The sequence below is a fragment of the Pelecanus crispus genome, chromosome Z (assembly GCF_030463565.1).
Source record: "Pelecanus crispus isolate bPelCri1 chromosome Z, bPelCri1.pri, whole genome shotgun sequence".
In the NCBI taxonomy this organism is placed as follows: Eukaryota; Metazoa; Chordata; class Aves; order Pelecaniformes; family Pelecanidae; genus Pelecanus; species Pelecanus crispus.
In genome coordinates, this window is record NC_134676.1 from 68359875 (window position 1) to 68374923 (window position 15049).

Consider the following 15049-nt stretch of genomic DNA (forward strand, 5'->3'; position numbering starts at 1 on the left):
GTTGCCAAAAAAGAAGAGAAACATTACAAAATCACTGATAAGTGAGGTTTGGACACTGATAAGGATGGTTTCAACAGTTTTTATTTGCATTTGAGTACTGCCAGTCAAAGAGATGGGGAGGGAAGGACAGATTCATACATGAGTTTTCAGTCATGTATACACACAAGGATGTCTGAAATTAATGTTTCAGCAGTAGACTTAACTAGGACAATTTCTACTTTTTAATGTATGACTCTACAAGCTGCGTAAAGTTCTTCTAACATCCAAGAAATAGCTCGAAGGGTATAATTTTCACAGAAACAAACCCAGCAGGAAACCTTTTCATTAATATAACTATTTTTAATATTGGTTTTGGGGTATTTTTTAAAGTTTTGATACTGTCAGTGAACTCTCAAACCTAAAATGTCCAGTACCCCAGCATGGTCTGCTATTATAGAGCAAATGATTAGCAGACAGCAGGGAAAGATTAACCAAGAGCAAAGGTTGACAGTAGTCATAGCAAAGCCTGTCTCTTTCCAAAACTATTCCTCTCACTTCCCAATTATGGAACATTGTATGTGAACCATAGCCCCTTAACTATGGGGGAAATAGCACCAGTGATTACACCCTTTTAAATAAATATGAAGACAGCAGCAATTGAAGCTGAACAGTTTTCTTCTTAGGCAATTTTTTTTTAATATACAAACAAAGTATACATACATACACACCTACTATGTGTTTTATATTAATTTGCTCTATACCAGAGATAAGGTTTTGAAATGTGCCAAAAGTCAGCCAGTGAGAATACTCAAGTAGTCTTCTGTAGCTAGACAGCTTTTAAGAGAATTAAAAATGCACATGAACATAAGAGCAGATTACAGACCTCTAAAATACTAGATTTAGCTGAAACTGGCTCATATGTTCACAACTGAGGAAATCAAGACACGGAGAGAGAGATTGCTTCATATGAGTGACAGGCATAATTAATTCTGTTTTCCCAGATAATAAAACAACTAAGTATACTAACCTGTGTAATACATACTACAGAATACTGTATACAGTATATAATCTGCAAGACAAGGACGGTTGTTTTCCTCCTATCTCACACCACAATTTGATTTCTCCCTTTCCATAACAGGAAGAATTGGACTAGGACACAAGAGCAAGCAGTGGACTGTGGACGCAAGGGCTACTGGATCTAGCTTTTTCTGAGAGGGAATACAAGGAAACGACACACCAATGTGCAGTGCAATGTGCAACTGTGACCTACTGCACATGAACCACACATTCAGAAGCTTCTGTATCACATTTGATTTAGTCTTTCTGCTTATGCACAGTCACAGGAGCACAGGACCTCTCAGTGTCTCAAAACACAGACTCATGTTACCATGAGAAATATGTCAGCTCACTAGACCAGCTGCAAATGGGAGCCTGAGCAATTCCTTTCTAGTACTAGTTAAGCCAAGTCACATTACTCTGCAATTGCTAGTGCCTAAGGGCGTACACGGAACCGGTTACTTACAGTGACTCACTGATGTACGCTGTAAATTGATTCTGTGTCCTAACCTTAAGGCTCTGACTATGCCCTGCTTACCTTCTTGAAAGATTTCTAGCTTGTTATGAAGTTGTATAAAGTAAGCTAAAACTATTATTTCAGTTTAATCATTAGTAAGAAAACAACATCACCATGCAAATTAGGAAAAACCTCTAACTCTTAAGTCACTGCAGATTCACTGCTGCCTCAGAGGCAGTCATATTTTCATGTTGCATTAAGTAGATGGTTACTCTTGACTCCTGGTAAAGGAAATGTAGGAGAATACACGCCAGCAAAACTACATCCTTCCACTTCTTCAACTTCCTAAGGCCTAAAATCTCACATAGCTGCTTAAAAAAAATAAGCCTGTTCTCAGATTTTTCTGTTGTTAAAAAGACATCGTGTAGTGAATGCACAAGTAATCACACCTTTTGCTAATTAAAAGGACTGTACCTGAAACTGTGTGGGAGTACAGAGGAACTGCCAGAACTTCTCCAAGTACACTAAGGACTAAGCCTGTAAAGCTTAAGGAATAACGACAGAGAACATTCAAAGACACTTCAGGCATTAAAAGGAAAGTGAAAAGGCAGGCATAGCCAGTTACACCAACAGTGTCAGACAGCTTTTGGGGTAAGGGGAGGAGTTTGGGCAAAACACCGTACTGCACAATCAGCAGTTGCTCGTCTAGAAAGATGTAGAGTAACTACCAAGAAAGATTGCTTTACTGAGCACATTAGTATGATATCTGAGAAACTTCAATGAGTTACTGAATTAACATCAACTGCCAAATCAAGTGACAATTAGCTATTTCCTATTAATTAAAATTGCACAAACCCTATAAAATCATATTCTGGTACACAAGCAAGAGTTTTTTAGCTTGATTCAGTTTATGTGCCAAGAGAACAAGGTAAGCCTAAAGACTGAAGAAGTGCTTAAAAAAAGTCAAAAAAAGATGGAAAGAAAAATTCAGATCTTTTTACTTAAACTGGTTTTAAGAATTCACTGGTTTCAATTCTTAGAAGACCACCACTAAAACAAAGATGAGACAGTACTTCCATTTATTCTTCAAGACTTTGGCATCTCCAGCAGAGTGACCCTGGCTAAAATACACAACTATGAACATGCTCTAGTTAAACATCAAATGAGTGCTTTGCTAGGCAGGGCTCTAAATGCATGATCATTCAGACATTAGATGTGGACCATTTAATTTATTTATCTTTAAGAGAATGACTTCTCCCTATGCTTGCAAAAAAGAGAATTCTAAGTAAAGAAAAAAAAAAAGTACATGAATCCAAGTATTCGGTTTGTATGATTGTTACACAAGCAAGAAAAATTACCTCTAAAAAAACCCAACCAACCAACAGATGATGCTCCTACTTTTTTGTAATCTAGAATGAATGAAGTCAAACTGCTCTTATCAGTATGCCCAAATTATGAAACAAAATTAACATCTTTGTTTATAGGATTTTCTACTATATTACAAGCAAATACTTTATCTAATTCATGGGTTTTTTGTAATTATACATAATGGTTAGTACATGATTGCTCTTCACAGCACCAAATTACTTAAATTAATGAAATCTTCTGGGAGAGTTTTAACTTGCAGATATTAGGTACTGTAGCTTTTCATTTTTAATGCAAGTACTCTAATTAGTTTCTCTTATTTAACAGCTGAATACCTTCAAGCAATGTCCTGGTTTTGGCTGGGATAGAGTTAATTTTCTTCCTAGTAGCTGCCATAGTGCTGTGGTTTGGATTTAGGATGAGAAGAATGCTGATAACACGCTGATGGTTTAGTTGTTGCTACGTACTGCTTATGCTAGTCAAGGACTTTTCAGCTTCCCATGCTCTGCCAGGTGCACAAGAAACTGGGAGGGGGCACAGCCAGAAGAGTTGATCCAAACTGACCAAAGGGCTATTCCATACCATATGACGTCATGCTCAGTATAGAAACTGGGGGCGGGTTGGCCGGGGAGCAGCAATCGCTGCTCGGGAACCGTCTGGGTATCAGTCGGCAGGTGGTGAGCAATTGCATTGTGCATCACTTGCTTTATATATTATTATTATTGTCATTACTGTAGTGTTATTATTATCATTACTATTTTACTTTATTTCAATTATTAAACTGTTCTTATCTCAACCCAGGAGTGTTTCTCACTCTTACTCCTCCGATTCTCTCCCCCATCCCATCGGGGCAGGGGGAGTGAGCGAGCAGCTGTGTGGTGCTTAGTTGCTGGCTGGGGTTAAACCATGACAAGCAATAACATGGAGACTTTGGCAGTAGAAAAAACTTTCAGTATAGAACTGAAAATTTTATTCAGCTAACTTCTTCAGAATTTTCCTCAACCCTTCTGCTGATTCTCATATACAACAAATTAATGCAAGAGTTTTCATTCAGCCTGGCATTATCTATGGCTTGATGTCACTGAAAGGACAATGCTGTATTTTGGCTAAGCTCATAACAAAACAGAAGCCAAGGTATGTACACTGCATGGGAGACTCATGCTAATGTAATATCTACAATTTCCTGACTGTAGAAACCTGCTATGTTGTATTGTAAGCACATTTACTTCAGAAATGCAAAATCTTGTCCAATTTTTTCTCCCGATAGCATCAAGAGGAAGATGTGGGATGTCATAGGTAATGCTCAAGCAAGTTTCAAAAGAAATTCCCACATACAGCTTTTTTTCTACAATATTTTTCTGCTAGCAACCCAAAAAGATAACACAGTACATAAGACAGGTTGGAGAACAGATCAGAAGCTATAAAGCTGCAATTATGTTGTTATAAATACTGTTCCACAGCAGGACAGAGAACATTTATAAACTGACATACATTTGGAAATGGGACATCTGTAAGCCAAAGATCAGTGAAAACAGTAAGGTGATACAGAAGTACTGTAAGGCTGATTACATTCCTCTACCAAGATCTCAGGGAAAGGACAAACTGTCTCCTATTCTGGTTTTGGTTTAGGCATCTAAAAACATTTCCCTAAGGTTTTAATGAAATGTCCTCATGGATTTCAGGACCAACAGTTTAAATATCTACTGTGTATCTAAGTATCTTTGAAATTCAACTGGCATTGTACATAAGGATACTTCTTTCCCTCCTCCCCCAACACTTAAATGCTGGCATTTCCTAATTTGACAAATACTCAATCTTTAACCTAAATAATGACATGCATAATAACAAAACAACCATCAGTGATACTAAGCACATATAAGTCACACTAACAAATTAAAGGTAACAGCCTGAGAAATCTTGGAAAGCAGTCAGGAAAATTAGTCTGTATGGTTCATTTATGAACTATGATAACTATGGATCTAAATAAATAGAGACATAAGACAACAAAGAGAAAGCTTGGAAGATGAAAGAGAAGCAAGTACAACAGCAAGAAAGATCACAGTCATTTTGGCTAAAAAAATAAACATGGGAAGGAACAAAGACAGTAAATAAAGCATTGGAAGAGACAGTCATCTTGGTCACCAGCCAAGGGGGCAATGTTACCCAGGAACACAGGCAGCAAGGAAGAACTTCTTTGCTGTGTTATACGAAATGACTTAACCAGAGAGCTTTTTGGGGAAATGTCTACCAAAAAACAGAATTCCAGCACTGAAAATAACATACAATCACTCTATTACACTGCTACTACCTTTGTGTAGGTGCAATCAAATAAAACATTACCTTAGTCGGCTGTAATACCTAAAATGACAGTGACGTCACTTTCCTAGAAACTCTTAAGAAAGCTAAAACTGTCTTAATTCTACAGGTAAGAACACAAAAGTTTCCTTAAAAAGATCTGACCATACTGAAACAGTAAATGATTAATGTTACACATTTGCAAAAGAATTCACTGGTTCTACAGACTTTTGAAGTAAAGTTTCAGCAAATGTCTGACAAGAAAGCATTCTCTTGTAAGCTTTGCTTGCCTGAACTATCCACACTATCAAAGGCTCCTTTACCTTGAACACTTCTAGGTTTGCTGGCGTTATCAAAGTCACAGACCTTCTCCCATTTATCTCTCACTGCTTCAGGCGTCATTGGTTGATTCTTTCCTCTGACAATAGCACCCAAGGATCTCTCCCAGCGCACTAATGGGAAACATGAGCCAGAGTTCAAGCAACAAACGAAGAAACTTTTAGTTTCTTTAGATCACTTTCATCTAGGCCACTACTTTCAAGACAGTGCAAGAAAAGAAAGTTCTCCAATTTAACTCACCAGTATAATTTGAAGCTGGACTAAAAGGGCTCATTGCTTTCAGGTAACATTTAGAAAAGGAATAGTACTGGTTAAAGCCCTCAGTACTGTCTGTGAGTTTTTTTTATGTTCATATTTAAGCTAGTTAGTGGAGTCACTCAAGGAGCTACATAGCTAGCCTAGCTACTGGTTATTAAGAACGCTAATTCCCTCAACATGTTAATGCATATCACTCATATTTTTATAGAAGTATAAATAAAGGTGGAAAGCAACTAAAAATCAGCCTGTTCACAAGCATGTGTTAACTTTTATACCACAAAAAATTGAAGTTATCAAGAAGACAGCAACGTATACTTAGTGCCAAAAATGGACATTCTTCTTGTCTTCAATTATACCCTCAGGATCCAAGAGTTAAGGTTACTTAGGCAGATTTTCAGTTACTGTTAGTCAGCTCAAAAGCATAACAAAGCACATAGCTAAGTTAGCAGCTTCCCCCAAGCGTAGTGAAATTTGTGACTTTTACTTAAAATATGCAGTCCCCTCAGAACCCTAGGCTTTTGCTAATGTTCTCTCCCGAAGTAAAAATGTCTTGAGCAGAGGTTAACTGTAAAGACAATTTGCACACTTCTGTTGTCAATTCAAAAACCAAAATCAATCCTGCAACACAAAGTACTTACATTTTCCAATCCATCCAGCTCCCACCTGCCAAGAAAAAAGAAAATCATCAGCCTACCACATGTTACAAAGCAAAGTTGTTGGTAATGTAGGGAAACAAAACTATACTTCAGAACAAACTCAACATAATAAAAATTTCTGAACTACTGCTGATTGTATTTAACAGTTAAGCACTGGAACGTGAGCGACATAAAACTCCAATACCAAGGTAAGAGCTTCCATCCAATTTATGAGCTAGCAGTGTGATGACAATACCTATAATTATTCCATAACTAAGTAATTCATCCTTCCTGCAAGTTGCTTTCCGTGTTTGAATGATTTAGAAAACAAAAACTTCTTCTGAAGTAGTTGCTTTGGTACCTTTTCTAAATTATAAGGGTACAATAAGGACTGTAACAATAAAATCAGTAGTATTTTGAGCACACACCAGAATTTGACAAGGTTGTTACTGCCTGATGTACTTATCATATACAGCACAACAGGATCAACATTTCTTATGTCTATGCTAAGTATGTAGTATCTCACACGATAATTCAGTTTCAGCAAAAAGGTTAAGACTGGACAAGCTAAAGCAAATGACTGATTTCAGGGGAACGGGCAAAGGGAGGAAAAGAGAGGGAAGAAAGGGTAAATAAAGAAATTACCTCAAACAGACTCCCATTCTCTGCGCAGCTCTCGTGGCAAAGCCAAACAACTAAGGCAGCAACATACTCTGGTTTGAAAGCATCGACCAGATCTAGAGCAAATTGGAGGGGGGAATCATAAAATAGGAACAGTGTATGACTTCACCAAATTATTCTTACTCTAACACCTTCTGATGAACAGCACAGCCAGGGAGAATTTGGACAACAGTGTTCTGCCATGAAAAGAAAGGACAAATGAAGTGAAACATTTGAAGATTCATTAAATATGAACAACTTGTGAGATGCGTGTATGCCTCCAAAGCCAAGGACACTGGTTCTCTGCCCGACAGATGAAAGGCTGTCTAAACATTGGGAACAATATAACACGCAGACTGCAAAGCCAGGTACCTTCCTGAATTTTCACCAGGCAGCCTGAAACAAGGACAAGCCAGCTAGACATAATCCTGACATAGATATATTTGAGCAACTTCCCTTTCAATTTGCTAGTCAGTTATAAAGAAAAGACAATATGAAAAGAATTACAGCTGCTGATATTTAAGAAAGATCCCATTTGGGATGATATTTCCAAATGAGATATCAGGAATTATCAGCCCTGCTAAATTTATAGATCAATTATATTTTGGGATTTTCATTACAGAATCACAGAATCATAGAATCGTTGGAAAAGACCTTTAAGATGATCCAGTCCAACCATTAACCTAACACTACCAACTCCACCACTAAACCAATTAAGGGTAAAGTAGCAATCTCATGTTTCCTGGCTTGGTGGCTGGATTATTTATAATGAAAGTAAAAACTAGGAATCATTAAGCTTGGAAAGTACCTCTAAGATCATCATTCCAATCATCAACCCAACACCACCATGCCCACTAAACCATGTCACAAAGTGCCATGTCTACTTGTTTTTTGAACAATTCCAAAGATGGTGACTCCACCACCTCTCTGGGCAGCCTGTTCCAATGCTTGACTACCCTTTCCGTAAAGAAATTTCTCCTAATTTCCAGCCTAAACCTCCCCTGGCACAGCTTGAGCCCATTTCCTCTGACCCTATTTCTAACTACTTGGGAGAAGAGACCAACACCCACCTCACTACAACCTCCTTTCAGGTAGTTGTAGAGAGCGATAAGGTCTCCCCTCTGCCTCCTCTTCTCCAGACTAAACAATCCCAGTTCCCTCAGCCGCTCCTCATAAGGCCTGTGCTCCAGACCCTTCACCAGCCTTGTTGCCCTTCTCTGGACATACTCCAGCACCTCAATGTCTTTCTTGTAGTGAGGGGCCCAAAACTGGACACAGTAGTCCAGGTGCGGCCTCACCAGTGCTGAGTACAGGGGGACAATCACCTCCGTGCTCCTGCTGGCCACACTATTCCTGACACAAGCCAGGATGCTGTTGGCCTTCTTGGCCACCTGGGCACAATGCTGCCTCATGTTCAGCCAGCTGTCTACCAGCATCCCCAGGTCCTTTTCGGCCAGGCAGCTTTCCAGCCACTCTTCCCCAAGCCTGTAGCATTGCATGGGGTTGTTGTGACCCAAGTGCAGGACGCAGCACTTGGCCTTGTTGAACCTCATACAGTTGGCCTCGGCCCATCGTTCCAGCCTGTCCAGGTCCCTCTGCAGGGCCATCCTACCCTCCAGCAGATCGACAGTGTCACCCAGCTTGGTGTCATCTGCAAACTTACTGAGGGCACACTCAATCCCCTCAATCCACGTCGTTGATGAAGATATTAATCAAGGATGACCCCAAAACTGAGCCCTGGAAAACACTGCTCGTGACCGGCTGCCAACTGGACTTAACTCCATTTACCACTACTCTCTGGGTTCGGCCACCCAACCAGTTCTTTACCCAGCAAAGAGTATGCCCATCCAAGCCATGACCTGCCAGCTTCCCAAGGAGAATGCTATGGGAGACGGTGTCAAAGGTTTTGCTAACGTCCAGGTAGATGACATCCACAGCCTTTCCTTCATCCACCAGGCGGGTCACCAGGTCATAGACGGAGATCAGGTTGGTCAAGCAGGACCTGTCTTTCATGAACCCATGCTGACTGGGCCCAATCCCCCTGCTTGACCTGCACATGCCTGTTGAGTGCACTCAATATGAACTGCTCCATAATCTTTCTTTGCATCGAGGTCAGGCTGACAGGCCTGTAGGTCCCCGGACCATCTTTCCAGCCCTTCTTGAAGGTGTGCGTCACATTGGCAAGCCTCCAGTCATCAGGGACCTCCCCTGTTAACCAGGACTGCTGATGGAAAGTGGCTTGGCAAGCTCCTCTGCCAGCTCCCTCAATACTCTCGGGTGGATCCCATCCAGCCCAATAGACTTGTGAGCATCTAGGTGGCATAGCAGGTCATTAACTGCTTCCTCCTGGACTATGAGGGCTCCATTCTGCTCCCAATCCCTGTCTTGCAGCTCAGGAGGCTGAGTACCTTGGGGATAACTGGTCTGGCTATTAACGACAGAGGCAAAGAAGGCATTAAGTACCTCAGCCTTTTCCTCATCCTTAGTGACAATGTTCCCCTCCACATCCAGCAAAGGATGGAGATCCTCCTTGGCTCTCCTTTTATTGTTGATGTACTTGTTAAAACATTTTTTATTATCTTTTACAACAGTGGCCAGATTGAGTTCTAGCTGGGCTTTTGCTTTTCTAATTTCCTCCCTGCATGACCTAGCAAGATCCCTGTATTCTTCCCGAGTTGCCCACCCCTTCTTCCAAAGGTGGTAGACTCTCTTTTTTTCCCTGAGTTCCAGCAAAAGCTCCCTGTTCTGCCAGGCTGGTCATCTTCCCCACTGGTTGGTCTTAGAGCACATGGGGACAGCCCGCTCCTGCGCCCTTAAGACTTCCTTCTTGAGGAAGGCCCAGCCTTCCTGGACCCCTTTGCCCTTCAGGACTGCCTCCCAAGGGACTTTTCCAACCAGTGTCCTGAACAGGCCGAAGTCTGCCCTCCGGAAGTCCAGGGTAACAGTTTTGCTGTCCCTCCTCCTTACGTCACCAAGAATCGAGAACTCTATCATATCGTGGTCGCTAAGCCCAAGATGGCCTCGGACTACAACATCTCCCACAAGTCCTTCTCTGTTTGTAAACAGCAGGTCAAGCGAGGCACCTCCCCTCGTAGGCTCACTCACCAGCTGCATCAGGAAGTTATCCTCCACACACTCTAGGAACCTCCAAGACTGTTGCCTGTCTGCTGTGTTGCATTTCCAGCAGATGTCCGGCAAGTTGAAGTTCCCCATGAGAACAAGGGCTAGCGATTGTGAGACTTCTGCCAGCCACTTGCAGAATGCTTCATCTATCTCTACATCCTGGTTGGGTGGTTGATAACAGACTCCGAACAGGACATCTGCCTTGCTGGCCTTTCCCCTCATCCTTACTGATAAGCACTCGACCTTATCATCACCACTGTCAAGCTCTATACAGTCAAAACACTCCCTAACATACAGAGCCACCCCACTGCCTCTCCTTCCTTGCCTATCCCTTCTGAAGAGCTTATAGCCATCCAGTGCAGCACTCCAGTCATGAGAGTCATCCCACCACGTTTCTGTGATGGCGACTATGTCATAGCCATGCTGCTGCACAAGGGCTTCTAGCTCCTCCTGTTTCTTGCCCATGCTACGTGCATAGGTGTAGATGCACTTGAGATGGGCTACTGATTTCGCCCCCAATGTTGCCATGCTGCCCCTGGGCTCCTCTCTAGTGAGCCTGTTTATATTCCCTTCCCCCTTCAAACCTAGCTTAAAGCCCTCTCAATGAGTCCTGCCAGCTCATGGGCGAGAATCCTTTTCCCCTTTGGAGATAGCTGATCTCCATCAGCCGCCAGCAAGCCCAGTGCCGTGTAAACTTCCCCATGATCGAAAAAAACAAAATTCCACTGGCGGCACCAGCCTCTGAGCCACCTGTTAATCAGGTGAGTTTTCCTGTTCCTTTCAGCATTCTTCCCTGCCACTGATGGGATAGAGGAAAACACTACCTGTGCTCCCAGTCCTGCAACCAATCGCCCCAGTGCCCTGAAGTCCCTCTTCATTGCTTTAGGACTTCTCTCTGCAACCTCATCACTGCCAACCTGTACAACCAGCAATGGGTAATAATCAGAGGGCCTTACCAGATCAGGGAGTTTCATAGTAACGTCCCTAACCCAGGCCCCAGGGAGGCAGCAGACTTCCCTGTGGGATAGGTCCAGACAGCAGATTGGGCCCTCAGTTCCCCACAGGAGGGAATCACCCACCACAATTACCCTCCTTTTTTTCTTAACAGGGGCAGTCGTAATCTGTGGGGGTGACTGACTGGCCCTCGGCAACCCCCTGGCTGGACCTTCACCTTCACCTCCCTCCCCACTTGCCTGGCCCTCAACTTCCAGAGCCCCATATCTGCTATGTAAGGGCAACTGGGAAGGTGAAGAAGGCTGGGAGGGGATTCGCCTGCCTCCCCGGGCAGGGACCTGTTTCCATTCCCCCCGGTCTCTTGGATCCCCTCCTTCTGCTTGCTGGCAAGAGGGTAGGGGATCCTCTGCTCCTTGTGGGGCCTCCGCCTGCTGCCCTGGCCCCAGGGATGGTAGGCTGCGGCTCCACCAATCTGTCTCCCTCTCGCATTCCCTGATACTCCTCAGCCTTTCCACCTCCTCCTTCAGCTCTGCAACCAGGCTGAGCAGATCATCTACCTGCTCACAGCGAATACATTTGCTGTCTCCGCTGCCCTGTGGTACAAGTGACAGGCTCAGGCACTCCCTGCAGCCGGCGACCTGGACGGCTGCATGTTTGTGCGGGAGCTCCGTCTGGGTTGCCACATTCCTTCTGGCGGTGGCTTTTGGGCAGGTGGTAACCATAGCTGCCAGGTGTTCTCCTGGGAGGGCGATGACCACCGCCTGAGTTTCCCTTTGGAGCTAGGAGGGGCACTTGGCCTTCCCTGCACACCCTGCCTGCGTGAACTGGTGCGCAAACTGCCACCCCACGCCGTTTGCCCGTCCTGGTCGCCGCGCTCCTGGGGGCTGCTTTTATAGGTGAGGGGGTTTGGCCGCCGTCACTCCTGTCCCTGCCCACGCTGCGTCAGAGCTGCTGCACGTCAGCAGCTCGCCCTTTCCCGCTCTGGGCAGGGGGCTGGGGTCTCTCCCTGCGCTTCTGACACCTTAGCAAGGGTGCCCCAGCATGAGCATCCACTCCGGAGCCCTTCGCCTCAGTGACAAGGCCATTGTCATCTGGCACAAGAGAAAGCTATCTGAAAATGGAGATATTGTCATGGACCACAGTCTGTATCAGTCTGAAAAACATGACAATTCCCCTGGCTTTGAAATCTGCCTCTCACTAGGGAAAAGAAGGGTGGAAGGTAAATGAAATAGGCTGATTCTAGAAGAATTTCTGAGAGCAATTTCCTTTGACGGACTTTTTTTTTCAAATTCTTTTTGTTTTTTCTAGTCATTTGCCAAAGCAATTAGTCACTCTGTTTATCCTAAATTTACACTTTACACACAGGTGTCTCCTACAACATTCCTTATACTAATTTCCCAATGCAGTGCTCTGTTAAAACCTCTTCAAGCATTCAAAGATTAGTAACTGTGCAATAAACATATACATTTTTATATATATAAATATATATATAAAAAAATATATATGTGTGTGTGTAATATAACACCCACATACATTAGGCAACTCAGTTCATTATCATCTCTTGCTGATCATGGACTGAAGAACTACACACATGACAAGATGTGCAAAAAATGGTATTTTGCAATTAGAAAATACTATAACAAGTACAGACTCCTTATGCACATACCTGACTCCACATCTGATGAAACAAACAAGCCTTTTCATTACCGTAGGAGGATCTTGGAAGAGACTATAATTAAAGAGCCTTGCCACATGAAATTGTTTTTGTGAATTACAAAAATTGCTTCTTGTCTTGTGGCAGAAAATAAGAATTCCTTACAACAGACAAAGTAAGTTGACAGTTTAGAGAAAAAAAGACAGTAGGAATAATGAATTAGCAGTGTAGGAAGTGTAAAGGATTTGCATTTTCTAAGAGATAAGAAAGTTAGCTGTGCTTCAATTCACTGAAAAATATCAGTACATGTAGACCGTAAATGATTCACCTTGTGGCATGACAGTCTGGGTCAGTCTGGATCCAGCAACAGGAGCAATTGTGTTGCAGTGGATGTTATGCTTCCGGCCTTCAATTGCAATTGTGTTTGAAAGACCCAAAAGGCCAAGTTTTGCAGCACTGTAGTTTGCCTGACCAAAGTTTCCATATATTCCAGCAGCTGAAGAAGTCATAATTATTCTTAGGGGAAAGGAGGAAAAAAAAGTTCAATGAGTTCTTTAAGTTGTTTAATTCTACACAACAGCACTTTCCAGCTTTGGCATTATATTCTTCATATTCCGCAAAACAAGTGTGCAAATAAGAATACATTATTTGCTGATTTTGCTAACAAACAGATGCCTTTTTTATGTTTGATTGATAGCAAACATCTGACAGATCCTGAAGCATTGCCATAGTAGCAGGAAACTAACAAAGTCATGAGCCTTTTTGAGTTATACTGCAAAACTAGAACAAACATTCTGTGACAACAGGGTACAGTATAGAGAAAAGTGTTTTCTTTTCATGTTCGAACTGCATTTCAAGTCGTGTTATAACTAACAAATGGCTTCAGCAGTCAGAAAAAAGTTATTTTATTGAAAATTACTTCACCTTAATATCTACCTGGTAATATGTGAATACACATTCTTTCAGAGTTCACATTTGAAGAATCCTAATGTGCGTTAAACACATGAAGGAAGAAGATAGCAAAGTCTTGCCCTTTGCTGTCCCCTAACATTACTGCTGTGGAGATGACTGAACTGCTCACAAGAAAGCTCTAAAACCACTGCAGTTCATAGCTGGTTTGAGGCAAGAAAACACTGTGCTGCATGTCTTCTCATAAACTGGAATTCAGAAGAAAAGGGTCTTCACTTTTAAAAGAAGCCTTATCAGAATCTGTTCCAATCTACTGTAAACACACTGCATAGCTGTGATCAAAATCTATTTCATTTTTATTATGATTTGCCTCACTGACAATAATCCACTGTTTTTAATCTAAATAAAGAAATGTGCTACAAGTACTGGCTCAATGTGATCTAGACGAAAAAAACTACCAAATCTATACTAAGCAGACATTTTGCAGATGGCACTCACTACCATTGTTATCTGAGCAAATACAGAAGAGGAGCTAAGGGAAGCGTTTTCCTAAACGGATGCAACTCCCAGATTTTAGCCATGTATTCTGCCTGCCGATCCCTTCCCTTATCCTTACAGTTCAGTTCCCTGCATGAGAATGAATGTCAGTTTGGTCACAGAACAACAAAGAAGCTCATACAGCTTTCAACATGTGGGTATGGTTGTTAAGATTCATATAATCATGTCAGTGTTTTGATAAGGAAAACCAACAAAAGTGAAAAAACTTAAAGGTCTGAATTCACTGCACTCGTTCAGTTAACAGTAACACATACCAAAACAGAGTAAGAACACTCCCACAACTTCCAACACAAGTACCTTTGTCCAAAGGTGGGGGGGGAGGGGCAGGACATGACCCAACCTCAAACAAAAAAACAAAGACCCACAAGCAGAACTGCATGTACCTGTCATCTGAATAAGAAGGAGCAGGAGAAGAATCCCTTGGACTTGCAGCAACATACAAGTAACAAACATTTCTAACCAGTCCTCATGAAAAGAAATGGTACTGCTATAACCCTCAGCTCCTGTCTGGGATATTTGCATCTACAGGGAAAAAACCCTTAAACATTTGGCTGGGGAGGATAGCAGCAGGGCAGAACTGAAACTATAAGGGCTTACACATTCGGACTGATTTTGTTCCATCACAGTGAAAGAAAAAGACGCAAAACTCCTCCTTCACTGTCAGGGCATGCATCAGTCTGTTATACCCTACTGAAGGAGCAAAAAAGAGACAAATTTTTACCTGCCAAATTTCTGATTTTTCATATAATTCCATGCAGCTCGGGTGACCAGGAACGATCCCCTCAAATGAATTCTATGAATTATATC

General features: G+C 42.3%; 1 protein-coding gene across 5 annotated transcripts in view; it reads right to left on the reverse strand.

Moving 5' to 3' along the window:
* The window catches only part of HSD17B4 (hydroxysteroid 17-beta dehydrogenase 4), a 69820-nt gene that overhangs the window by 44955 nt on the left and 9816 nt on the right, over positions 1 to 15049 (reverse strand). For 4 of the 5 annotated variants that reach the window (XR_012831849.1, XM_075726002.1, XM_075726006.1 and 1 more), the window contains exons 7-11: positions 14964 to 15048; positions 13104 to 13291; positions 7030 to 7121; positions 6388 to 6412; positions 5476 to 5604 (exon numbers count right to left, since the gene is read on the reverse strand). Coding sequence is in view for 4 of the 5 variants with exons in the window: in XM_075726002.1 (XP_075582117.1) it covers positions 5476 to 5604; positions 6388 to 6412; positions 7030 to 7121; positions 13104 to 13291; positions 14964 to 15048 (519 nt within the window). In the remaining variant the exon portion in view is untranslated. Of the gene's footprint in view, positions 1 to 5475; positions 5605 to 6387; positions 6413 to 7029; positions 7122 to 13103; positions 13292 to 13711; positions 13795 to 14963; position 15049 lie in introns of those variants that run through there. The other variant, XM_075726005.1, reaches the window with a different exon arrangement.